The sequence below is a fragment of the Lethenteron reissneri genome, chromosome 12 (assembly GCF_015708825.2).
Source record: "Lethenteron reissneri isolate LAM-NWPU_2019-01 chromosome 12, ASM1570882v1, whole genome shotgun sequence".
In the NCBI taxonomy this organism is placed as follows: Eukaryota; Metazoa; Chordata; class Hyperoartia; order Petromyzontiformes; family Petromyzontidae; genus Lethenteron; species Lethenteron reissneri.
The window spans coordinates 10,018,206-10,044,428 of NC_083790.1; the positions used below are offsets into that span (position 1 = coordinate 10,018,206).

The 26,223-nt window shown below is 49.4% G+C and overlaps 1 protein-coding gene across 4 annotated transcripts in view; it reads left to right on the forward strand.

Annotated features, from left to right (window-relative positions):
* MAPKAP1 (MAPK associated protein 1) overlaps positions 1-26,223 on the forward strand; it is a 131,585-nt gene that overhangs the window by 45,183 nt on the left and 60,179 nt on the right. The window contains exons 1-4 of one of the 4 annotated variants that reach the window (XM_061550687.1): positions 7,035-7,070; positions 7,335-7,504; positions 19,269-19,445; positions 22,996-23,108. In XM_061550687.1, the coding sequence (XP_061406671.1) occupies positions 7,410-7,504; positions 19,269-19,445; positions 22,996-23,108 (385 nt within the window). In that variant the 5' untranslated portion in view covers positions 7,035-7,070; positions 7,335-7,409. Of the gene's footprint in view, positions 1-7,034; positions 7,071-7,334; positions 7,505-19,268; positions 19,446-22,995; positions 23,109-26,223 lie in introns of those variants that run through there. The other 3 variants (XM_061550686.1, XM_061550684.1, XM_061550685.1) reach the window with 3 other exon arrangements.

Sequence of the window (26,223 nt, forward strand, 5' to 3'; positions counted from 1 at the left end):
GCAACGCTTGTACATGCATGCACGATGCATAGTTAAAAGGTTCTGGGAATTGAATAATACAAATCCTATTGTTATTGTGTGTATATATTGTGCATGTGTGTACAAGCATTGCATTTTCACACATTTACACACAATATGGAAATATACATAAAAACAAAGACAAAGGTCCCTATTATAGCCTGAACAGACTTGGGGGCAGGTGCTGTTAGCGAGCGCCTAATGAAAGCCAGCACGGTACACGAGGGGGTGACTGGCCAGCACCATGCCCGGCCGCCTTTGTCTCCCTAGTGGCGATGTTTACACACCGCACCAGGTACTCATTTGAGGCTGAGTTGACCTAGGGGAGGCTCAGAACCGGTTCAGATAATCGTCACGTATTTGCGAAACGATGTACAAGTGGGAGTGTTACTGTTTGTGTGCTCGTAATCGTGCAAGAGTGTTTGTCCTGTGGATGGACTGCCGACTGTGAAAACGTGAAACGTTCTCCACCATTCCAGGGCCACCAGCGGAGATGAGCACTGCGCCCGTGCTCGTAGGAGCAGGGAGACGCTGATTTTCGACTTCTGTGCGCGCACTTCCGTTAGAGCCGGGAAGATTTCTGCGGGAATCGTACCGCGTGCTTGCGATCCCACCCGTAATGATTCCAGCAGGAATTGCTGTTCTTCGAAAGGCAATTTCCACGTTAAAATATGCGTTCATATTGCATGCGTGAGTGTCTGTGTATGTGTATGGAGGAGGCTTGTGAAGGACGCTACTGGGCAGTTGGAGGCACTCGCCCTCCAACAATAATGGAGGGCAGAGGAGCGACGCTCACAACAACGAACGGAGCGCCGGGTGGCTAAAATAAAGCAAGTTGGCACAGTAGGAGGCATAGGTGGTGCATCTGCCAGTCATCTCACTCGGTCAACCCATGTCACCTGGGTCTGTCCCATGACCTGTCAGCAAGCCTTCACTTGACATGGCCTACAAGTGCACCTGGCCTGGCACAGGCACCGTGGTGACATTACTGCCACTTAGTGACGAATGACGCCCGCTGTTGTACATGCGTGCATTAGTGGCGATCTGGGTATATGTTAGTGTGTGCAAATGAACGGGTAAGTGAGCATCCAATTATTTGTTAGTTCCCGTGGTGCCAGTGGTCATTCTGGTTGTCCGGTGGTAGTCCCAGTCATGCAAGTAGTTAGAGTGGTAGTCCCAGTTGTCCTGTTTAGTTTAAGGGCAGTAGTCCCGTAGTCCCGTTGGTGCCAGTCGTTCACATCACGGTCCCAGGGAGGTCTCTGAGGACCTGTGGAGTCCTTGCTCGGCTCTTGTAAACCAGCCTATACAGAGCAGCTAAGGCTACATGTACACGTGGCCACCCCGTGTGTATGCTAAGTAATAGCCAGGGCTGCATGTACATGTGACCACCCCGTGTGTATTCTAGGCTTTCGCCAGGGCTGCATGTACACGTGGCCACCCCGTGTGTATGCGAGGCTATAACCAGGGCAACATGTACACGTGACCACCCCGTGTGTAAGCTAGGCTGTATCCAGGGCTGCATGTACACGTGGCCACCCCGTGTGTATGCGAGGCTATAACCAGGGCTACATGTACACGTGACCACCTTGTGTGTAAGCTAGGCTATAACCAGGGCAACATGTACACGTGACCACCCCGTGTGTAAGCTAGGCTATAACCAGGGCTACATGTACACGTGGCCACCCCGTGTGTATGCGAGGCTATAACCAGGGCAACATGTACACGTGACCACCCCGTGTGTAAGCTAGGCTGTAGCCAGGGCTGCATGTACACGTGGCCACCCCGTGTGTATGCGAGGCTATAACCAGGGCTACATGTACACGTGACCACCTTGTGTGTAAGCTAGGCTATAACCAGGGCAACATGTACACGTGACCACCCCGTGTGTAAGCTAGGCTATAACCAGGGCTACATGTACACGTGACCACCTTGTGTGTAAGCTAGGCTATAACCAGGGCTACATGTACACCTGACCACCCCGTGTGTATGCGAGGCTATAACCAGGGCTGCATGTACATGTGGCCATCCCGTGTGTATGCACATTAAACGTTATCTGTATTCTTGGCAGCGCGTGACATTTCTCAGTTGAGGGCTTGTTTCTCGTGGGTGTGCAACGCCGCTGGTGGATCCGCGCTTATAAATGGATAGGTTGTGAGGAATATACGTCGGATATAAATGAATGCGGAATTTGGCGCGTGCGAGCGTGTCAAAGATGTGTTTCTCATAAACTTCTGACCCCTCTGCGTTCCAATAAAGCACGCGACGGGCTTCCAAAAATAAACGGTGATTGGCACACTCCGTGGCAGATACACATTGCCTGACATTTAGTCATTCCGCTGCGATAAATTAACTTCCAGCTCTTAAGCTTGCCTGACAAACAAAAATACACGTGTGTGTGTATATAGGGTATACAGCAATCCATTTGGCAGAGACCTACATTTTTGTGATAAGTTTAAGCATGTTTTTTTTTACTCTAGAAAGTATTACAGTCACCCAACACATTTTTAAAGAGGGTTCTACTTTTAATAAAAACCCACACGCATACGGCAAGATAGCTTTCACAATTCTGTTCGAGTGGGCCAGCAACCTGCTTGCTGCACTGCCATCTGCTGGGACGTCACTTTCCCCCGTACTGGTTTGAAAAGCGTTGGTGCAGTGATTCGTGCGCTTGCTGTGATCCTGGCAGCTTGCGTTTAAGTCCCCCACTCTTGCACAATGCCAGTGGCCAAAAATTGCATCGTAAAATGTTCCGGTTCACAGATCGACTTGGCCATACTTGAGTACGTGGTATGGTATTTGATCCCAAGTGCTGGAGGGAAAAAAAAGGTGGCCAGGCATAACGCTGTGCCCCCCCCACCCTCTCCTTGTACACGACCCTTGGCGGTGTGCCCCAATAGAATTTGCTCTGACATTCTAACCTGGGATCTTAGAGAGAGAGTGTGTGTGTGTGTGTTTACTCCCCAGTGTCAACATCTCCAGCTCTTGAGACTCTAGAGGGACTAATGTACGTGTGCCCCCCCCCACCCCCAAGGACCTCTTATCTCAAAGAGGAGGTCTTGGTTTGCCTGACGTGTTTGGGGAGAAGAGGAGAAAGGAAGGGAGTTTGCTGTTAAATAGTTTTTATTTTCAGATTAGGTGGATTTTCATCGTTTTGTTTGATTGTTCGGTATACATGGCAGTGTTGAGTCTCTGAAGCGTCGATGCATTATTTAGTTTCTTCACTAAATTACTATGCGGTGCAGATTAGAATTAATATTTGTATATGAATACATAAAGTATATTAGGCCCAGGTGGCACTGTATTAGAGCGTGTGGACTCTCCACCAGAAGTTTTCTCATTCTCGTGGGGGGGAAGGGGGTTGACTCAGCCTGTCATTCCCCCACGGGCAATCAAATTAGAAACACTGTGGGTGAATCCATGAGTGGTTGTCTTACTGAGAGACTGGACCCCCGCCATAGCAACGTGGAATTTCCACCACTTGCAGAGGACTCTTGCAGCACGTGTGTTCACCATCTAGCGGTCATTTGAGCCGCGAGTCGGTAATTTTTTGTGCGTTGTGTGTTGTCTTGCATCTGAGAGCTGAGAGGCGTCTAGGGGGGAATGCCAATGGTCCATGGGCACGATGTCTTGCACGTATGTAGCAAACTGTTTTCGTGGCTATTGTGAACGAGGGAGAAGTTCTGAGCCCAAGTTGGCATTTTTCCGTTACTGCCAACGTTCAAAGAGGGAAAAAACCCTTGTTTTTTTGGTTGAATAAACGGTTCGGTTCAACATTGTATCAATTAGCTTTGTCCTTTACGTCACATAAAAGGAGACGCTGTTTTGGGTTTTGATGTAAATGTGTGACCCGCGACACCCACAAGTAGTAGTAAATTGTGCAACTTGAGTCGTGTGAATGAACCAAGTGCGAGTCTTCAGTGCCGTCAGCGTTGTTCCCTCGAAGCCTTCCCAATCAGGCTTGCCGTTGATCACAGCGATATTGTTTTTAAAATGCCACGAGGCTAAATATGATTTAACCCTGGAGTGAGGAAGACCACGGACAGACCGTGGCAGGTATGGATGGAAATGTTTTGAGTGCGGCGTTTTGACATTCTGTTTAAGTGCCGTCTGCCTAAACGGACAGAGACGTTATCAATGACTCTTGAAGTCGCCTTCCTGCCCTCCAAGCGGTGATTTTAAGCATTTCCTATTGGTGGGTGCGAGTTCACAAGGTAACTCCGTACAGGCACACACGGGGGCGGGCGGCGGCGGGGGGGGGATCATGCAAATAATTACCTTTGCCACTTCAGTGTGGTCATTGTGCTGCCCTCGCAGTAAGCCGTGGTCTGGCTGCGCTCGCTCAGAGAGACATCGCTGGGGGGGGGGGTTTAAAAAAAGAATGTACTGCACTTTCACCACGTGGCTCTGAGGGCTCCACGATGGCCGTGTCGGAACACTGAGCCAGCGTTGCCGAGCCCAGTGGGTTTGAATGGCGATTTTGAGCCACCTGATGCGGTTACGGCAGATTCCCGAGTGCGTGCGGTTGGATTTTCTTCAGTCTTGGCTACTAATGACTGCACGATTTAAAGCACCAAGCAATATTAAGGCGATGTATGCACATCGGACTTCTATCACGACATACGTTGCCAACCGTTTTGATCGGAGGTGCTTTTTTAGGTTTGTTGATGCAATCTGGTACTAAGGTTTGTCGACTACTGGACTTGTGTTCAAGAGAGATTTACAGCTCATCGGATTCCTCCAGTATAAATAAAGATTCTGATTTGTTCCGGCCAGGCTTGAAGGCCAGCATCTTTCTGGCGATTAACGTGTGGCGAGGATCCCCCCTTTGCAGAGTAGCAGCAGCAGCAGTGCCATCGCGTGGCGGGTGAGAAGGAGCTATTGAGTTAACTTGGCAAAACCCATCTGTGGCCTCCCAGTTTCTCGAGCCGTTCGGCCGAAGCGCTCTGCTGACCGCAGGGGGTTCGAGAACGACGTTTCCTCACCGAATTCTGCATCACCGACGGCGTGGTTACGAACACAAACGCGACGCAGTATTTATTTTCTAGGACGGATATGGGTTTTGCGCGCACACCATCTTTTGGAGTCGTTTTCCCAGTTTCCTCCGCAGTGCGAGTCGATTTGTTACCCGCAGGAAGGCGTTTTGCCACCCCCTAGTGACCGATAGAAGCAAACGGCGTGAAAACGATTGTCTCCAAATTAGCCATGACGGTTCGGGGGGATCGGCGCCCTGTGCCCCTCCACAAGCGTCTTCGTGCGCCCGTGACGGCGATGCCACATTAACAGCGATGCTGATGACGACGACAACGCCTTTGTAGGTTGAGGGGTGTGGGGAGATGCTCATGAAGGGTACGGAAAGGGGGGGTCCGGGCCCAGGAGACCGAATGGCGAAGTTTCACGTATGGGGTTTGTCGCGTGCACGCTGGGTATCGAGCTGCCTCAAAACAGTTGTGGGTGTTTTGGATGATGCCACACGATTCTTAAGTCTCGGTCTGCGAGCCGTATCTCAAAGCAATCTGCGGACGGGAGTATTCTCTTTATTTCTGGGAGCCCACTCTCGTCTTGTTTGCTTTGTTTGAACGTCATTGCTATTTCTCCACGTTTTGGGTTTGGTCGCGGCCATTCAATAACTTTCTTTAATTTCAAATTTGTACTCATTTGGTGTGTGATGTCCTTGTATAACCAGGTTTCCCCTGAAAATGTGTTTAGTATCAGTGGGTTCTCACCTTGATTTAACATTTCAATTCTGTGTTTGTATATACTGTACTTGTGATGTTATTGTTTGCCTCCTTGGTCTTATAATGAACTTACCGTTAACATATTATTGAAAGTAATTTTAATTGGCTCAAACCAACAAGAGGCTCGGCTTAAAGTTCTCCTCTGCTGAAACGAGCAATCTGGTTGGTGGCACTGAAACCAGTGGTGGAAACTCCACATTCCTATGACGGGGGAATATATCCGCTCAATAAGACTTTCCTACCGTGTAGGATTGAATTATTTCAAAAACTCGGGTGGTACTTTGAGATTTGAGCAGAGCAAAGGAAATTGCAAAAAGTTTAGAAATAAATATAATGAGATTTGGAACCGTGCCAAATAAATCATGGTTCATGAAATGCAATAAGAGTTCCTCTCTTTTGATGGTCTGAAAGTGCATTAGGTCTCTGTAAAGCCTTGTACGCTGCAACCGTTTTAATAAGCATTGTACTTTGTTTAAGAATTTATGAGAAATGAGCCTGCTCAATTGGAATCTTCTCTGGCTGCAGATTAAAGTCCATCAATATTTTAGTGCGCCGAGTAAAAATCCAGCAGAGAAAGTTTTGCTTGTTTTATTAATGCTGCACATGCACGGCCCCGATGTGCAGTTAACGCAAGGAGAGAGAGAGAGAGAGAGACTTTCTTTGAAGGGCATATTCCTCATTGCTGCTGCTGCTACTACAGCGGGCCCTGTACTTAATAAGCGCTGCCGATATGGAACACGCGCACGGCAAGGTCCTGGCGTCGGATCTCTGCGTGGGCACAAAGGTTATTTTGCACAACGAGTGAGACTGCAAGAAAGTATTACAGAAGAGTTAATCACGCGTCTTGCGGTGCTGCGATTTAGGGCACCATTTTCATCGTGGAGGGGGGGGTGGAGAGGAGATCTAATATTTCCTGCTCAAATGAGCCACTGTGACGACGTGTCGAGTCTCCTCTTCACATTACGCAATCATGTGGCGGGGGTGAATCCGTTCACCGCAGAGTGGTACTCGTTTGATCGATCCCAGTTTTTTTGATATTCATTGTCCCATCGGCGACGTCGGGCTTGCTTGAACCAATGCTGGTGAACTGCCGGATGTTTGTAGGCAAGGACCCTCTATATTAGAGATCAGCCCTTGCTATTAAAGGTCTGAGCTTGAAGAGCCCTTTCTTGTGTTGTTGTTGATAATGATGGTGGCGGTGTACGTTTGTGTGTCTTTGTGTGCTGGAAGTGCAGTGATTCGCGCATTGCTACGAACTCGGCGATCCGATTCCCGCTCACGGCCAACACGAGTGACTCGGCCTCAATTGAGTACCTGGTGCGATTGTGTGGACATCGCCACTCGGGGAGACAAAGGGGGTCGGGCGTGGTGTTGGCCACCCCACCCCCTTCGCGTACCGTGCGCTCACTAACAGCGCTTTCCCCAACAGTCTGTTAAAGCTATACTGGGGGGATCTTTGTTTCTATGTTGATCTTCTTTCGCACCATATGTAGCCAAGCATGCTAATCGGCGGTGCGTGTGTGTGTGTGTGTGCCGTCTTCCCCCCCCCACTTCTGTCGTCGTCCCTGCGCCCTCCGACAGGGCCATGTGGGCACAACGGCGACCAAGCGGATCGACGTGTACCTGCCGGGCGCCAACCCGGAGCACGCCCACGCCATGCACGTCGTCGTCATGGCCAACGCGCGCGTCGGGGACCTCATCGGCCTCACGTGCTGGCAGTACACCAACGAGGGCCGCGAACCCAAGCTCAAGTAATGAGCCCCCGTCGCCTGCGCGCACACAGCCCCCCCCACCTCCTCCAAACACCTACGGCCACCACGTATTAACTCTCCACGGTGGCGAGATGTTAACTACCTCGCCTGGTGTACAGGAGGTTGTGGGTTCGATCCCAACCCTGACTATGCCTGCTGTATATTTGGAGTTTGCATGTCTCTCTCTCCCTGTGGTCGCGTGGATTTTTCTCCGGGTCTTCCCGTTTTTCTCTCCACATTTTAGAATCATGCGTTTGGAGAATTTGCTTGTTATACATTTCCACGTGATTAGGCACTTCATTGATCTATCACTAATGGCCAGGTTGCTTCTGAAAAAGAGCTGTATAGCTCCGTATGCTTTACCTGGTAAAACATATATGTACATAAACACCGGCATAGCACGTGCATTTACCGTGCACAGATTGTAATGAACATATTTCTGCGAGTGTTATGTTGCGTCACGTCATGAGCGTAAGAATTGAAAAAATTATAAATGTGTTTTTTACGTCCCAAACGAACCAACCCACGAGCTTAACTCCTCGCTCTCGTACTGACCCTACCTTTGCTGCCTCGCTTGGCTCTCAAGGCTTTCAGCAGTTGACGACCCACTGTGTCTCCCTCTCCTCGTTTTTTCTTTCTGACCATCACGAAAGCCTTTCTTTCCTCCACATTTGCCCAATACTCTTTGCCTGCTGGCCCCACATTAATTATTTTGGTTAAGCATGAAAAAAAACTCTTATTTTCCCTAGCCCACTGGCAGAGCTAGTGGGGGGGGGGGCGGGGGGGGGTGGCACGTGGCCCCCCAATGATCCGATCTAAATCCCCAATTTCGATCAAATCATTGGGGTTTATTAGTAATACATTGGCATTTTACGACCCCCACTGCCATTGTGTAGCATATTATTATGTGCCAGGGACTCTGAGATGATAGGACAATAGTCTGAGTCCATAATTGACAATAAGTAACGGCAAAGCGGTTATAAGTGACTCACAGAATTGTGCGCAGTTGCGTATAGAGTACACGACTTCCCTGAAGGCATTCACCTTCAGCGAGCGAGATGCTGATCACACACGGTTCGAATTCGACCCTCGATGGATGGCTGTGCCATCGCCGCACACGCGTCGAATAAAAAGCAAGGGGGACAAGTCCTTACTTACTAGCAACTCCTCTATCATTTTTCATTGCTGAAGGGGTTGCCCCCCCTACCTGAAAATCCTGGCTCTGCCATTGCCCCAGCCGGTATTCCACACCAATCATAGCTGCCACGGTGCACATGTAGTCACCCATCTCTGTACAGCGTCTTGAGATAAATTTCTGTACAGACACATGAATGTGAGGTGTGTTGTGAGAACGATGGGCCTGAGATGGTAGTCATTACGACTCGCATTCCAGATGCCAGGATTGTTTCTTACCGGGTCGTGCTCGTGTCTCTAATGTGAAGAAACAGGTGGTCTGGGCAGCAGTAATGCCCGTGTTAATTTACGGGTCAGAGGGCCGCGTTTTTAACAGAACAATACAATGGGGAGCGCCTCGCCTGTGCGCGTGGAATATAAGTGCACGGGGAGGGATGCTAGTAATTTAATGGAAGGATACGGTTGGTAACTTGGGAACTTGGAAAATAATATAGCGGGCGCAATTAAGGGAAAGGGAAGTTGCACGTGGCCAGGATGGAGTGGGGCGCGGATCACCGGACGGGCGTTGGAGTGGCACCCAAAGGTCAGTGACCAAGAGGGAAGCCGAAAGCCAGATGGTGAGGTAGCCATGAGACTGGCCTGAGCTGGGAGTGCAGGTGTCGGACTCTGCAACCAGTTTTCGGCTCTGGCAGAAGGAAAAAGCGCCACGGTGCTAACTGCCTCGCTTGGTATATAGGAGGTCGTTGGTTAGATCCCAAACCTGCCTGTTGCCTCTATATTTTGAGTTTGTGTGTCTTTCTCTCCATGGTCGCGTGGAGTTTTCTCCGGGTCCTCCGGTTCTTCCCTCCACATTTAGAAACATGCGTTTAGATCATTTGGCTGCTATAGATTTCCACATGATAAGGGCGCTTCGTTGAGCTATCATTTGCGACCAGGTCGCTTCTGACAAAGCTCTATAGCTCAATGGGCCTTTCCTGGTAAAATAAAAAAAAATTGTTTAGAGAGAAGCAATGATGGTGACATGGCCGACATTAGCTACGCCAAAATCTTTTTTACCGTTGTAGAAAACGATCCGTGCTGGGTTTATACCCCCTTGGTATCTCGCAGCGGCACACCAGCGCTCCCAGGAGCCGTATTCAATGGAGGTCGGAGTCAAAACGGATGGATGGCACGAGGCGAGTGACTGAGTCGCCTGGATTTGATTGAATTGTTGCGAGTCAGAGTCGCAGTTCGATTCGATCGTCAATCTTCTCTCGTTTTGCTGCTTCCTTAAGTTCATTTGTTCTGTTTTGTTTGTGCCGTTTTGCTTAAATGCAATCGATTCTCACGTGCACAATTTCGTGCATGTATCGGGAGAATAAAAGTTTAATTTCATCACTGAATTGTAAAAAGCCTAGGTGTTTCACAGACTGATCAACGACTTGAGAAGGTTGCTGTTGCTTCCAAGTTAAAAATGCAAAGGCTAACACTCGCCTGCCTTGCCCGTGACGTTCCCCTTCACGTGTGTTTATCTCCCATCAACCTGTAGCAGAAACATTTTTATATGGATTCTTCAAACCTGTTATTCCCCCAAATTGCTTGTTTTAACTGGGGGAGAGGCATTGTGGCTGGAACAAGCCGAGTATTACAAGTCGTGTGGTATGCAGATTTAAGAGCGTGCCTTAACTTTTACACCGGCTTTTAGTTAAAAAGACCCTCAGCAGTTAGCAATTACTGTAAATTGACCCCCATACACTACTTAAGAGCTCAACTCGGACGTTTATTTGTATTGCAAAGATAAAGATTGCCTGTCGAGCTATGTAGTCTGCTGGGGCAAGTGCTGTTAGCGAGCACCAGTTAAAGCCAGTGTGACGCATGCACGGCACATTTACACACTACTCCAGGCACTCATTTATTTATCTTTATTGCGAGTCAACTCTAAGGAAGCGCACGACTGGTTCAGATGTTACTCGCCACTGATGTCGGCTGCGGATTTGGCATTAAACTCGTACCGTGTGCTCACAGCTGCGCGACTGCTTTATGCAGTAGATGCGCTCCGAATAAAGGGTGCACAAAGAAATTGCGTAGTATACAAGGCAGTCGCCCAACTCATAATGCACCACACGAGTTGCCTGTCGAGTAGCGAATACAGTTCACTGCACAATGTTGTTGTGCGTCCGACTGCATAGCCGCAGGTGAGTGAATTCAAATTTTGGTAGAAGTAGATTAGCTGCATAAGCAGCGCGAAATCGCGCAAACCAAACCTGCGTAGAGCGAGGGAAAACCTGCACTTTTATTGTACACTCGCACGCAGAAGTACACGCAAAGGGTAGCAAAAATATTTTTAAATCGGAATGTAAAAATCATGTACTCGCACTTATTTTCGGTGGCTGTTCATGTTGTTTATTGCGATGCCCTGTTGTCGGTGGCTACCGCTTACGTTTGAAGTCAAGTGGGATTTCAGCAGTTCGGGAGAGAGAATGGCCCACGCCATCGTGTGATGTGGAATTTCAACCACTGGCTTGGAGCCACGAATGAGGATGAGCACACTCGCACACTTATTGGAGCAAGGCGATGATTTATTTTTTTCTGTTACCACTGCGCTGATTGTGATAATAAGTTTTGGCCATTCCATATGAACAAGTCCTGGGCCTCCCCTAGGGTTTAGAAAAGCAACTTTTTTTTCAGTTTTGTTCTGCTTATTTTTTTAGTTTTTAGTCTTCAGCATGAAGATTGTCAAGTCTTTCCAACTTCACACTACGTTTGCATCCTAAATCGTGTTTCTCAGCTGCGCCACAGCTGCCTCTGACTTGAAAACTGCACGTGTGTCCTAGAAGCTTTGGTTACGGAAACCAAAGAACAGCAGACTGGCAATCGTTTGCGATTGTTACGTGCATTTTTTTACATTCTGAAATGACCCCTTTTTCTGATTTGCTTTTGCTTAAATAATTAGTTTCCCCTAATTAACAAGAATATTCAGCCCGCATACTTTGCTTTTCCTGCACTGACTGTGCAGCGAGGGAAACGCGCTTCTAAATGCAAACAGCTTAATGTTCCTGGGCTCTCGGTCGGCCAGCGGTGGTGGTGGTGGTGGTCGCGGCATTAGCGGCAACGGTAGCAGCCGTTGTAGCAGCGGTGTGCGCACGCACTAACGCGTTAATTAGGCGTGAGTCATGCGTGCCGGGCAAGGCTGTGGGTCCCTGCGTGCGCCCGTAATGCGCCCCGGCGTGAAACCAAACTCTTCATCAGAGAGCGCGGGCGAACGGTGCGCGCGCTCGCCGAAACGTGAGCCGCGGCGCTCGAGAGGGTGGGGCCGGCACACGGGATCGCGTTACCGACGCCGTCGACAGCCTGGGGTCGTGGAGATCGTGGGGGGGGGGGGTCATGGAGATCGGGGGGGGGGGGTCGTCGGGATGGGGGGGGGGTCGTGGAGATGGAGGGGGGGGTCGTGGAGATGCCCCCCCTCTGGCCCCACCTGCCCCCTCTGCCTCCCTTTGCCCCCCCTGCCCCCCCCTGCCCTCCCGCCCTGCCCCTCCGGCCCCCCCTGCCTCTCCCATCTCTGCCCCCCCGCCGTGCTCCTTTTACGGCTCCCATGTCGGCCATCGCGAGGCATTATCGTTACAGATCCTCGCGGTTTACTGCGATGTAATATCAGCGAGAACACAATACGCAAATTGGCGTCAGTGGTTCGGGGCATATCAAACCTTGGCTAATGATAATAACGGATTTTGTTTAAGGATATTTACGGGGTTTTTAATATATACTTTTTACTTTTAGGCAGTCTTTTACTTGATTTGAATCTGTATAATCGGCAATAGTAAATAAATAATGTATCCACCGAGGTGCCAATGTGGTTAGTAATCCATAAGAGGTTTTTTGGGTGAGATCGCGTAAATATATAATTGTGTCGCTTAACCCGCCATGACCCGGCACAGCCAACTAGTAAGGGTTGTTGTGTAAACAGATGATATTGGTCGCGAAAGCCTACGCGTTAAACTGGTTAGTAATCGATTGACAATTGAAAGGTCACGTGTCAAATTGTGGTCAGGGTTTGACCTGAGCCCATCATACCACTGGGTCTAATAAATTGAGTATCACTTTTCAGGAAACCAGCAGTGGTTGTGCCGCGGAGAGGCTTCCCAGTGTAAATTCTCAGCCCCTTTTGTCAATCCACTGCTACACAAAGGCCTCCCCGCACCTTGATGGTCACGCGGATTACATGACCATACTTCACAGCACAGTGAACCCCACCATGGGGAGGTGGTGTGTACACGACTAGATCGTGGGTCTCGGTGGAGATGAGTGTCACCCAGCGGTTGATCGAGGCACTTGGCGATGATCATTACGGTGTTCATCGCCAGGCATTTCTCTGCGTCCATGCCACAGCCCACCAGTCGTTAAGTTAATCTTACACAATTAGCGCTTCCCGTTAGGCAAAGCCCCACACTATTTTATTCACCAGTTAAAGCCCACTGAGCTGTGAGCTCTTTTTTAGAGGCAACCAGGCCGCAAATAATAGCACAACCAAGTGGCTCATGTGGAAATGTATTTCCACCAAATACTCTAAATGCAAGTTTCTAAATAATGGAGGAAATGACTGGAGAATCCAGAGAACAATCCATGCAACCACGGGGAGAGAGGACAGGCATCCTCCAAGTGTACAGGTGCTCGGGGTCGGGATTGAACTCACGACCTCCTGCCACCTTACCTTCCCCACCTGCTATCCATGAGCCTTGCTGCTTTTTTTAAATCCTTTATATTAAGTTCGCTTGCTTGCTTGCGTGCTTGCTTGCTTGCTTACGACCGTGCAAACCTTTCGGTCGTTTTTTAACCCACTTCCCGTGATCCAATCGAGCTGACATTTTGCACACAGACTCGTTGTGCGAGACATTTAATGTTCGTGAAAAATTTTTTCCAAAATTTTACACTGTTTAGGGAAAACAAATTAAATATTTAATTACCAATTGTTTAATACTGCAGACAATCTGACCCATAGGTGGCAGCCATCTCAAGCCAGAGGACGAGAGGACTCTAGCCGCCACGCATATAAAGGATTTAGAGTGAAAAACTTTGTTTTTACGGGTTATACTTATCTACCGTTTCATTTTGACTAACGGAGGGACTAGCAGTGTACAAGTGGAACGGAGAGAGGAGAAACAATAGAGAGAAGATTATAGAAAAGAGAATTTGTTCTCGACTCGAATCGCAACCCCAGGTAGTTGGAATTCATCGTGCCGCCGTGGGAAACGAGTTGTTACTTATGTGCCCATTGCTATTAATAACAAGCCACTATCACGTCTGATCAAACGCTCGAACAGTCACGCAATAATATTAAAACCATAATGCTACCAGGTAAGTCCCGAATAAAACAAAATACAATAATTCTTCGTTTAACGGGGTAGATGCGTTTCTGTATATACATTACAGGACATGAATAAATACATTAAAAGAAATAATAAATTATAAAAAAATATATGCTAATTTGATTTGCGTATTTGCGCTATAAAATCATCCTTCAGTCATCCCATGGTAGGACAAAGAGCTGAGTTGAAGGGTACCCCCGCGTATACCCAGAATTCCCATACCACTCGGCCGCGCAGCTCAAGAAAGTAGTTCGTCATTGGCTGCTCTCAAACCACGTTATAACGGTGCGCGTTCCACGTAACGAGAAAAGTGTTCCCGAATTGAAGAGCCGTGTTTTATAGCGAAAACGCGTAGTGTGAAAATTCTTCAAGCTTACGTTAAAATGGAAGCAGGCCAGACAAAGGGAACAAAATGCTACGAGTACATCCACGATGGGATTTGCCAAAAACAAACTGCTCCAATATCAAAACCCGAATGGTGAAATGAGAACGCATTCGATTGCATTCATATCAAAGCTATGATCAAACTACATCATTCAAGAAGCTTGTGTTCCATCATCCACGTGTAAAGCTTGTGCTTCAGTAATCCACATCCGCATGCAACAAAGCACGTGGTCTGCTTTCACATTCAAAGCGTCGTCCCGGGGACAGTAAAACGATCTCAAGCGGGCGGATGGGGTGAATGGGCGGGCGGGCGAGCGAGCGACCGGGACAAGCTGGGCAGAAGCAATTTGCCACGTGGGAAAACCACTTTGGGGGAAAGCGTTCACACACACACACACGCGCGCGGGGGCCCGGTTATCGGGGCGGAATCTGCTGAGCGGTGCGCGCTTGCAAAATGGCTTTGTCGTGTCCCACGACGACGACGCCGCCGCGCACGCCGGCAGATAACGCCGAAACAACGACGGGGCCCTCCCCTGCTTTTGCGCATTTTTTGCGCGGACCTTGCGAAGTGGTGTCATTGCGGGGCCGAGCGCTTCGCAGAGGCGTCGGCATGCTCGCGTGAAACCGTGAAGGATAGGAAGGCCTGGGAGACGGTGGAAATTTAATGCCCCAACGATTCAGGTTTTGGTCGTATTCAACCGGGGAGATTAAGTGTGAAGCATGTATTTGAGTATCCGAATCGGAATCTTTATTTGTCCTGGAGAAATACGATGAGCTGTGAAGCTCTTTTTCACGGATGTCCAGTAGGGGTGGGTCAGAAAGTTACAACAACAAACTTTCGGAGTGCAAAGTATAGGAAAAGTAAGAAAATCACAAAAAAATTACTAAAACTTTTATTTTACCAGGTAAAGCCCACTGAGCTATTTGTTTTTGAGCATTGCTCCTCCGCCAACTCTTGTCGATAGAAGTCAGCTGCTGCCAGTAGTCACGTAATTAACGGATTCCCTGTTTAGTTACATAGATTTTAGGGGCAAGTGGTTTTTGTGAGCACTTTACAAAGGCTGGCGAGGTATGAGGGGTGGGGGGGAAGAGCATCAGGTCTGCCTGGCTTTGTCTCCCCGGTTTTTAGGTTTGCACATCCACACGAGGTGCTCGCTTTATGCCGAGTCAACTTAAGGCAGGCCCAGGGCAGCTTCAGGTACCAGTAATACCAATAAATGTTATCCACGGGCAGGAATCGTAGCACAGCGACTCAAACCACGAACCTATAGCAGCCCCTCCCTACGACACGCACGCAATAACCTGGGGTCTTTGGGTTGTAATCATTAATGCAGGCAATACTAGCTAATGTAGAGTCAGCTGCAGACCGTGGGTTGCATGCAGGGTGCTATGCACACACAATAAATTAATCGGGACATTTTTATTTCATCGATTGCGCTGGGACAAATGATTCATTTAACGGTAGGCCGCAGTTCAAAACGACCGCGCGCTCGGCCTTTTGTAGAATGTTGTGGTCTCCCGCCCGCTCTCATATCTCGCCCGCTAACACAGACTTTGTTCTGGGGGTTCCCTCCCCCCTCTCCCTCCCATTGTTTGCTCAAATGTAACTTCTTTCTTTTGGTGTTGTAGTTTGAACCGCGCTCGGATAGATGTTATACGAGGCCTCGAGACTTTCGCAGATAACTCTTCTCGCCTGTGTTAAGGGAAAGCAAGCGGCGTTGGGCTTGATAGCGTCGAGTGATTTACGGCCGTTTGATGCGACGCGGGTTTGCCGACCCAGGCGGCCATGCTGAGATCACCCTCGTGTGGTTGTTTTAAAGGAAAATTTTCCCAAAACCAAAACCTCCAGAATGTCGTTGCACATTGCCTAACCTGTCAAGGTTAACATCATCTTGGACATCCCCCCCTCCCCCGTTAGCACCACGCCTCGCCGAAGCCACCTTCTCTCTAGCAGATCCCACAGTTGTTGTGAAGTTGCTCTTCCAGTATCCGACCATATCAGTCCGGTGCTTGCTGAGCTGCATTGGCCTTCGGTTGCTGAACGAATGCGTGATCAGGTCGCACTCTATTGCCCTTGTTTATTTGAGCACTTGATGGTTTCCTATTTAACTGACACATTATTTGGCGATGCGGCTCTTGCTGCGTTGGCAGTGGCTCGCACAAGCACAGTTAACAAAAGAAAAAAACGTAACGCATTCATCAATAAGACTGTGGCCTTATAATAAAAAATATATAAACCATAGGTGACGTTTTGAGCGGTGACCCTTCACGATTGAACAAAATGCATCTGCGCACCCGATGCCCTGTCAAGCACCTTGCTCGCGGCTTCCTGCCAGCATCTTGGATGACTCCGCATCCATCCGCCAACCCCCCCCCTCCCCCCCCCGTGCAAACCAAATTGTATTGCTTGTTGCCACTGCGCAACACCCAGGCGATCCCCAACCGATATGGTCACCGTGCAAAGCGGCTTCCCTGCTATGCGGTTGCGTGGTGGCCCCACCCCCTTCCCGCGTTAGTCCCCACCCAGGTTGCGCTCCGGCTGCTGCGCCACCCGGCGAGATTGGGCGCTGATGAAGCCGTGAGCAGATTTGTGCAGCCGCCAAATGTTGCGCTGCTGTCTGGGCATGCCGCGCGTCTGTCGCAGGAGAAGGCAGAACTACCACTGGTTTGACAATAACGCTGCCCGTGAAAAGAAAGAACGAAAATATTTAATCGGAGACAATTTGGCCCACTGGTCCTTCGTTATAGCACATGTGCAATTAACAAGTGCTGTTGCCCAAAATGTTCCCCCATTATATAGTTTTCCTTTCACGGCACTGTCATTGATGAATGTGTGGTGTTTATTATTTGTGCTTGTGCACCACTGCCAACATAGCAGCACCAAGTAAATAGTTTACCATCAGTTTGGTGGAATTTGGGTGTGCGCGTTCGTGCGTGCGTGTGTCTGTGGGGAGCGGTAGTGTAGCGGTCGACATCGGTGACTATTATCTAAACTGGTCCTGGGCCTTCCCTACGTCGACTTGGCCTCAAACGAGTTCCTTGTGCGATGTGTAAACATCGTCACTGGGGAGACAAAGGCGGTCGGGCATGGTGCTGGCCACCCACCTCATGTACCATTCCGGCCTTCATAGGTGCTACTCGCTAATAGCACTTGTCCCAACAATCTGTTGAAGGCTATTCGGGGGATCTTTATGTGCGTGTGTGTGTGCATGCGTGTGTGTGCGTGTGTGCGTGTGTGTGTGACCCTGCGTGTGCTCATACCCCTGGCAGCTGCTCTTGCGGCAGACACTTGCGTTCTCTTTCCATGATGGGTGGCCTTGCAGATAGCAGCCAAGCAGCTCTTAATGACTAATGCAGTCACTTACCCGTTCTATTGATCATTTTACGCAGCTTTGAAACAGAAGTTTCCTAATGCCGCTTTAAGCAAATAAAACTCGGCACAAAGGATTTTTTTTATTATGTATTATAACGTGACGTTTGTATCAAGTGTTTCTCTGCAGATAACGCAGGTTCCCGCCATAGTAATATGGAATTACCACTTCTATCGAGGGGCCACTAAAGGAGGCTAGCACTTGCCACTTTAAGCATGGAGGAGATGTCGACGTTTCCTTGGGCTCGGCACTCTGGTCTCCCTTGTCAATGAATTCCTTTCTTGGGAGCCAACTGAAACAGAAGATCTCAAGCGGGTGATCTGGGAGGCATCCATTGAAAATTAAAATGTATAAATATAGAGTGGAGCACTAGGAAGTTTCCTAAACAAAACAAATCGCGCTTGTTAGTGACGGTCGCAGCCCTCTGCCACGTGGTGCACGCGCGCTCGCACTCTCTCGTGAGGAGCCACAGTGCTGCAGGTTTGTGCCCTGCACTGCTTTGAAAGCAAACCTGGGTTCGATTCCCAGCCATGTGCATCAATGGCAAGCACTCTCCGGACCTGTAATAGGTGACCCAGCCTCAAACAGGCACCCGGTGGTGTGCGTAAACATTGCCGCCACTGAAGGATTTCCTTGTGCCGGCGTGTTCGTGTTTTTGTTAAGCTGTTTTGTTTATTAATCCGCTTATGTTAACCCATAAATATTATCTCTCCCGAGACCTGCTAGTAGCCATTGAGACTCCTCCATTCCACGTAGACCTAATGTGGGGAGCGGTGGTGTAGTGGTTAATGTGCTGCGCTACGAACCTGGTGACCCGGGATCGATTCCTGCTCACGGCCAACACCAGTGACGATTATTTGAACCGGTCCTGGGCATCCCCTAGGTCGACTCGGCTTCAAATGAGTACCCGGTGCAGTGTGTAAACATCGCCGTTTGGGAGACAAAGGTGGCCGGGTGTGGTGCTGGCCACCCACCCCCTCGTGTGCCGTGCTGGCCTTCATAGGTGCTCGCTAACAGTATTTGCCCCAACAGTCTGTTGAAGCTACACGGGGGATCTTTTTGTGTGCATGCGAATGGATAGGGTTGTGTAGCGGCTATCGCGCTGCGCCACGAATCCGGCGACCCGAGTTGGATTCCCGGTCACGGCCACCAACACCAGTGACGGTTATCTGAACTGGTGCTGGGCCTCCTAGGTCGACTCCACCTCAAAATAAGTACCTGCTGCGATGTTTAAAACATCACCACTGGGGAGACAAAGGCGGTCCATTGTGGTGCTGCCCCCCCACCCCCTCGTGTGCCGTGCCAGCCTTCATAGGGTGCTGTGCTTTACAGCACTTGCCCCAAAAGTTTGTAAGGGCTATACAGGGGGGGGAGCTTTGTACGAGTCAAAGCACGCGCTCGCGTAGCGTGCTGGTCTTAGTCCGTGCTCGCTAACCAGCTCTGTGTGCCCCCCTTTCCTAGCGATCCATGTACAGTGCTGAACGGTGGCGTGTGTCCTTGTGCGCGTGTGTCTGTGTGTGGCGTGCCCGTCAGAAATAGCATGGAGACCTACTGCCTGCACATCGCCGAGGACGACGGGGAGGTGGACGCCGACTTTCCGCCGCTCGACGCCACCGAGCCGATCCACAAGTTTGGCTTCAGCACGCTAGCGCTGGTGGAGAAATATACGGCACTCGAGCAAGCGAACAAGCAGTCACTCTTCGTCAAAATGTACGTCCGCGTGCCCGGTGGTCCGCCACGTGCACTTGTATCGGGCGCATTCACACACGTGGTCACGCTCACCCCTGCCCGGCCGCCGTTGTCTCCCCAGAGCCGATTGTTTACACACCGCACCAGGTACTCATTTGAGGCCGAGTCGACTTTGGGGGGAGGCCCAGGACCGGCTCAGATAATCATTGCCGGCGTTGGCCGTGAGTAGGATTCGAACTCGGGTCTCCGGGTTCGTGGCACAGCGCTAGCTGCTACAAAACCAATCCCCATGCTCACACACATTCACACGCACGCACAAACACGCTTATACTCAAAGACTCCTGTATAGCCTTTAACCTGACTCTTGTGGTAACTGCTGTTAGCGAGCACCTATATGAAAGCCAGCCCGACACATGAAGGTGTTGGGTGGCCAGCACCAAACGCGGCCACTCGTGTCTTCCCAGTGCTTGATATTTTACACGCCGCACCAGGTATTCATTTAAGACTGAATTGACTTAATGATGTTGGCCCATTGCGGTTTGTAGTGCAGCATGCTGACCACTTAACTACCGCTTCCCCCTCGCACAACCGCCATTCACCACTAAGTGGTAGTGACGTCACCTCAGCTCTTGTGCCGTGATAGGTGTACCTTGAGGCCACACACCCACGCACTCGTACACAAATACAAAGATGCTTGCAAAGTCACGCACAACACGCATGCATCAACATACACGTATGTCCACACACACACTTACACACCGCATTTGGTTCTGTTAGAGGGTGACCTCTGCAGGCCAAGATCAAGATGGCCCAAACAGCAGTGAAGCAGATGCAGAGCAAGCTGCAGGAGCTATGCTGTTGTGGCTGATTCCACAGTGTTGTTCTCAGAGGATGTTCGTAGGAAAATGCCGCTGGTTGTGAAACTGATATGGAGCACATCTGCCAAAGTTTGGCGCAAAAGCAATGTTAAAGTGACGCAATAAGCTACATGTTAATGGCCAAATCAAACGGCACGCTTCCAATCTCGTTCAGTCACGGAAGCTGAGCGGGGTTGAGTCTGGATATGTGTTTGGAAGAGCGACCACCATGCATAACGGGTATTATAGCCTGCAGGGCTTCTGGTGAGCAGTACGGCGAAATAAATTGTTGTGCTCTACTTCTATTCTCCCCACATTTATACTCCCTGGCTTTTACCAACCTCCACCGACCAGCATGGTGACGTATGTTGAAGTAACCTCCCAGCTACATGCACGGTGTGGGCGGGGCCCTCATCCAGCAGTGGATTGACAGTGAGCTGTAGATGTTCATGAACGGATGAGCAACATGCTCGTGGGATTACAAAAGCGGCTTTTGGGGGGTGGGTGGGGGGGGACACCCCGGCGCAGCTTTCGTTGAGATCGGATTCGGCCCGAAAACCCAAGCGGTCGGTGTCTGTGTCGCCGCGTTTAACTGTACCATCTCATCACCATTCCCGCGCTGCTCCGGCTCCTTCCCTGGTCATTCTTCTTAATTCCGGAGTTAACAAATCTCTTGCTTCCAAGGTCGACACAAGCTCATTCAGCCGTCTCTGTTGTGACAGGCCGTCACTCATTCGCGCATTCACATACTACTCATGGCCCCCTATTCATTTTTACTTCTTGACTCTTAAACTATTGAACTCCAGGCGTGTGTATCGGTGTGTGCGTGCTCGCGTGTGTTTTTTTTTTAACTTGTGATCTTGGAAAAATCTACAATTCTACTTTCTCATTTTTCTTGGAACGTGCAACATTGATGCGTAATATGCTCAAGGTAAATATAATTTTTGTTTTAAATCTTCATTTCACCATTTAAAGCGACGTGTGTTCACTGTAGAAATATGTTGAATGCATTCATTCCAAACTGGCAACCAAAGGATTCTCTATTTTATTTAGTTGGCATATTACAGACCGATATGATTGCACGAGCAGTCGTATTGCTGCTGGAACTCTCGGACAATAGTATTGGCAGACTTCTGCCGTTCGCTGTGGTTATGTTCGACACTGGAGAATATGCACAGCTCTGGAGCGCGCTCTGTGCGATCTCTGCGTTTCCCATTTCAGTGTTGCTCACACCGTCAAGGTCAAAGTACTCGCTCGGACGAGCATGGGGCAGCAGCGCTTATCCCCCACCACCCATTGGTGCCTCTGAGCCAGCGGTGGAAATTCCCCATTCGTATGGCAGCGGGTTGAACCACCTTTTAAGGATGAGGGACGTCACTCGTCTTTCCACAAGGCACCGCTCGTTTTGTCAGTGACAATTGTGATGTGGCTGAGTCGCCCCCGCCACCGAAATTGGAACTGTTATCCACATACCACGGCAACGCCGCTTGGTTTTTAATATATTCCAGTGTGGGCGGGGGGGGGGAAGGGGCGGGATAAAAAAAAAATCAACAAAAATCTAAACAATATGGAAAGAGAGGTGCGTTATAGCCGAGCTCCTCCCTGGTTTAATCAGCCGGGCAAAGGTGACCGCGTTGTGACGCACACCGCGGGCCAGGCACGCGGCCCTGCGACGGCTACAAATGAATGCCCATCCCGAGGGACCAGGAACCAGGTTTTGGGCTCCCGCGGAGGCGAAGAGAATTGGATTACGGCCTCCGAGCAGGGAGCGCATTACGCCGGGCCTCCGTGCCAGAGATCGGTCACCACTTTGGCCGCCAGCAGCAGATTGTTGTTGGCCTTCCGACACCCGCGTGTTTATTTATATTTTGCTTGTGTTTTATTGTTGTTTTTCTGCTGCCGTTGCTTTAAAGTCCTCTTGCTGTGCACGTAACTTATCGTGGACCTTTTGACACGCAAGTAAAATGCGGCTGCCCTTGGCGGCGTGTGATTCGGCTGGAATGGAACACGGGCCACTTTTGTTTCGGCGTTAGAACTGCCCGCTAAAAAGTATTTTCTTTCCGACATGCGCATCGTTCTCGTCCCGCCCGTTTATACGTCGGGGGCACGCGACTTGTGTGTCGTGACCTCCGCGGGAGCGTTTGTTTCCATTTCAGACGCTTGTCTAATTGTGGCCACATTTAGAATCCATGTGAATTATATTGTATTGCTTAGTGAAGCAAACATGACATTCTGAAAATGAAATTTGACATTACAGACCTTCAAAGGACCTCTCTTGCATATAAAGGGTTAACCTTACAGAACCATCCACAGCGCTGTCTTAAGTTGCACAGATGATTGGCTTGTTATGTGCTTGGAGCAAACACGCACACATAAGTGCTTGTAGAAGGGGATAACACGGATAAAAAATCCTGCATTCGTATTCGAAGCTATACTTGCTGCACTGCATCCTGCAGAGCAGGCGTGTTTTACGTGCACATGATGACGTTGGTGTGCTGCTCCAGCCCTGCCTGTGGATGTGAATGTATGCTTGCTATACGTCACACCTCGTGGTGTGTAAGATACTGGAAGGGTATTTCATTGAAGGCCTTTAAACACCAAACTAAAGTTCCCCCTTTTGTTTTGTCACTTCCAGACTTGCCATCAAACATCTAACCTCCGTCTTTCCGTCTCTCTGCCCCCCCCCCACTGGTTTGCGAACGATGCGCGTGCAGCAATGTACCCCACAGTGGGTTCTCTCTCATCCAAGTGGATAACCTCAACGTGTCGATGCGGGAGATCCTGCAGAAGTCCATGAAGAAACGCAAGGGAAGCTCGGCCTGGACGGGTGAGTCGACGCCACCGCCACCCACAGAACCGCCGCCCAATCTTACGGCGTTCGCTCGAATTGCCCTCCTTTGTCGAACGTAGTTTGAGAGTCGGGTCCCGCACCTTTAACACCAGGGCTCTACGACACATTCGGCCGCTATTGAGTCGTGACGTAACCAACACGGTGGCGTGTAGCATCGTATCGACGAGGCTCCATTATTGCAATTCGCTTCTCTGCGCGACGGGTGGCCAAAACATTACCAGGCCGCACGTGCCGTGATGGGTACTGCAAGATCCGACCGTGTCCGTTCAGTGTTCGCCGAGCTGCATCGGTTTCCAAATACATTAACACATTCCTGCGGAGGGAGCTGGTAGGAACGTTGGGTTGCTCGGTCAATGGCCAGGGTCAACGGCGGCGTGGTGTATTCCGCAAATATGGCCGACTGTGAGGGCGGGCACAAGCCGGCGTGAGTAGGTTAAACGTTAAGTTTTATTATGGCACCACGGGGTGACCAGCCCCTCCCCACCCAGCCCCTCCCCACCCTCCCCACCCAGCCCCTTCCCACCCTCCCCTCCCCACCTAGCCCCTCCTCACCCTCCCCTCCCCACCCAGCCCCTCCCTCCCCACCCAGCCCCTCCCTGCACGACGGATGGACGGACACAATACTCCCCTGTGGGCTGGTGTAACCAGGAGGTTCCTACCAGTATAAGGTCGCGCTCATTACACACAAAGTGCTTGCCACAGATGAACCACAGTCCCTCACTGATCTCGTCAAGGAGCATAAACCTTCACGCAAACTTCGGTCATCCTCGCAGCGGCTTTTGACGAGCCATTGAACAAATACGGTTGCCGCATCGTGGCGACCGTCTGGAATGTTCTTCCTTCCAATATTAGGAAGCCACTGGGGGTTATGCACTTTGAAATTTATATTGAAAACTCATTTCTTTAGAACTGTTTTTTTGCGTTTAGTTTGTTGTTCTTCCTGCGCACCACCGATTATCACCGGTTGATTATATACGGTGCGAAAGAGGTTCAGCATACAGAGGGCACGTAGGCTCATTAGCCCTCTCTCTGTAGAGCGGAATGTTGGATATACTGCATTTATATGGGTTTTTTTATATAATAAAGTCCTCTACTTGCATTGTGAAGGATGCAAATTCAACCTCCCGGGCCACATTGTGTCCTCGCCACGCCCGTCCCTAGTTCCGCCCAAAGTCAAGTCAAAGTGACTTCTTCTTGGTTCTTTCGGTAAAGTCACGTAGAAGGGAAATAATAACTAATAATAAAACATAATAAAATAAAAATTCTCACGACGTTTCGGCCACAACACAAGCAGCCGTCCTCAGGTGAAGAAACAGAGCTGTCGGAAAGACAGCGTCCCAATGAACACCGCCAAGCTTGGTAGCGTATATTTTAGCTGTGTCGGAGGAGGAGAGCGCCTTGACAAAGTTTGCATATCAACAGCGGAATTAAGCATATTGATGGAAAATGCAGATATGGGATTAGTGACTCCTTGTGGAATGTGTAGGTGGTGGGGGGGGGGGGTCAAAGTCATATTATGCTAGTGTATTATGTAGGATTAGCAGTAATAAAGGGAGGAAGTAGGATTAGCAGTAATAAAGGGAGGGAAACTTTAATCGTAATTTGTGCTTAATTCCGCTGTTGATATGTAAACTCCTTTGTCAAGGCACTCTCCTCCCCCCAACCCAGCTTAAATATACGCTGCCAAGCTTGGCGGTGTTCATTCGGACGCTGTCTTTCAGACAGCTCTGTTTCTTCACCTGAGGACGGCTGCTTGTGTTGTGACCGAAATGTCGTGAGATTTTTTATTTATAATGTTTTATTTTTATTATTTTATTATTTCCCTTCTACGTGACTTTATCGAAAGAACCAAGAAGACGAATCCCTGCAGTCACGAAATTCTTAAATCGAAAATCAAAGTGACTTCCTGCTCAAATGAACATTGCGGAGGTGCTCCACTCTCATAACTCTGAACCAGTGCTGGAAATTCTACGTTCCTATGGTCGGGGTCGAGTATATCCATAGGACGACCACTGTTGACGTACCCACGAAGTGGTATGCGTTGTATCAACTCTGGAAGGATGATGGGCTGAGTCAACCCCCACTGGAGCGTATCAAAGGAATACCAACGGTGGTGTCCTGTGAAGCGGTCGCTCGTAGAGTTTCAGCATTGTGGGTGGTTGCGTTTAATGTCTGGAGTGATGTTGTTTTCCCGAGTTTTTCTATTTTTGGAAGTACAGATTTATTGAAAATAATCACTGCATTTTTTTGTTTTACTTCAAAACCCATCCACAAATAATTATGAGGTGCATTGACGACTCTTAAAGTCGATGTTATGTAATGCTGTGATCTGTCATGTACAGCTGTGCCCTTTTCTTTGCCCTTCTCCCGAAATCTGAAAATTGCCAGCAATTTTAACGACAATTTTCTTACGAAACTGCGGGGGTTTTTTAGATTCAGCTTGAGCAGGAATGTTTAAAGGTCATTACGTGTCTTTCGTTAATAATTATCCGTATTTATTGCTGATTATGTCCAATAAATTCGTGCTTGTGAGAATAAATACTCGGGAAAACAACATCCCTCTTTATCCTATGCAGGCAGATAGAGCTGGTTAACAGGTGGACATTGTCTGCTCTGTTTCAGCATCATCCACCCACACTGCCTCGACGTAGATGCAATCCGTGTGCACAACCGCTGTCATCCCGTGAAGTTTGTGGCGTTGGAGTGAGATGAACCTCTTAAGTATGTACGTTGAACTTCTTTTGCACCGTACGTAGCCAACCGTGCTAATCAGAGGAGGTGCGGGGGAAGGACAACAAACCAAACACAATAAGCAGTTCTAAAGAAATGCGTTTGCCAATCGAAAATTCAAAGCATTTCTCCAGTTGCTTGCTCATATCGGAAAGAATTTGCATCCCAGATGGCTGCAGAAGCGCATCTGAAAGTGCGTGATTTGGTCACCGTCTTTGTTCGATGGTTAGCCAAAAGCCAGTGCTGCGAGGATGACCAGAATTTGCGTGACGATGGTTTATGCTCCTTGATGAGAAAAGAGATGCCCAACAATAGCTCACGTTATTTTATTCTGGAAATGCCCAATGAGTCTCAAGACACG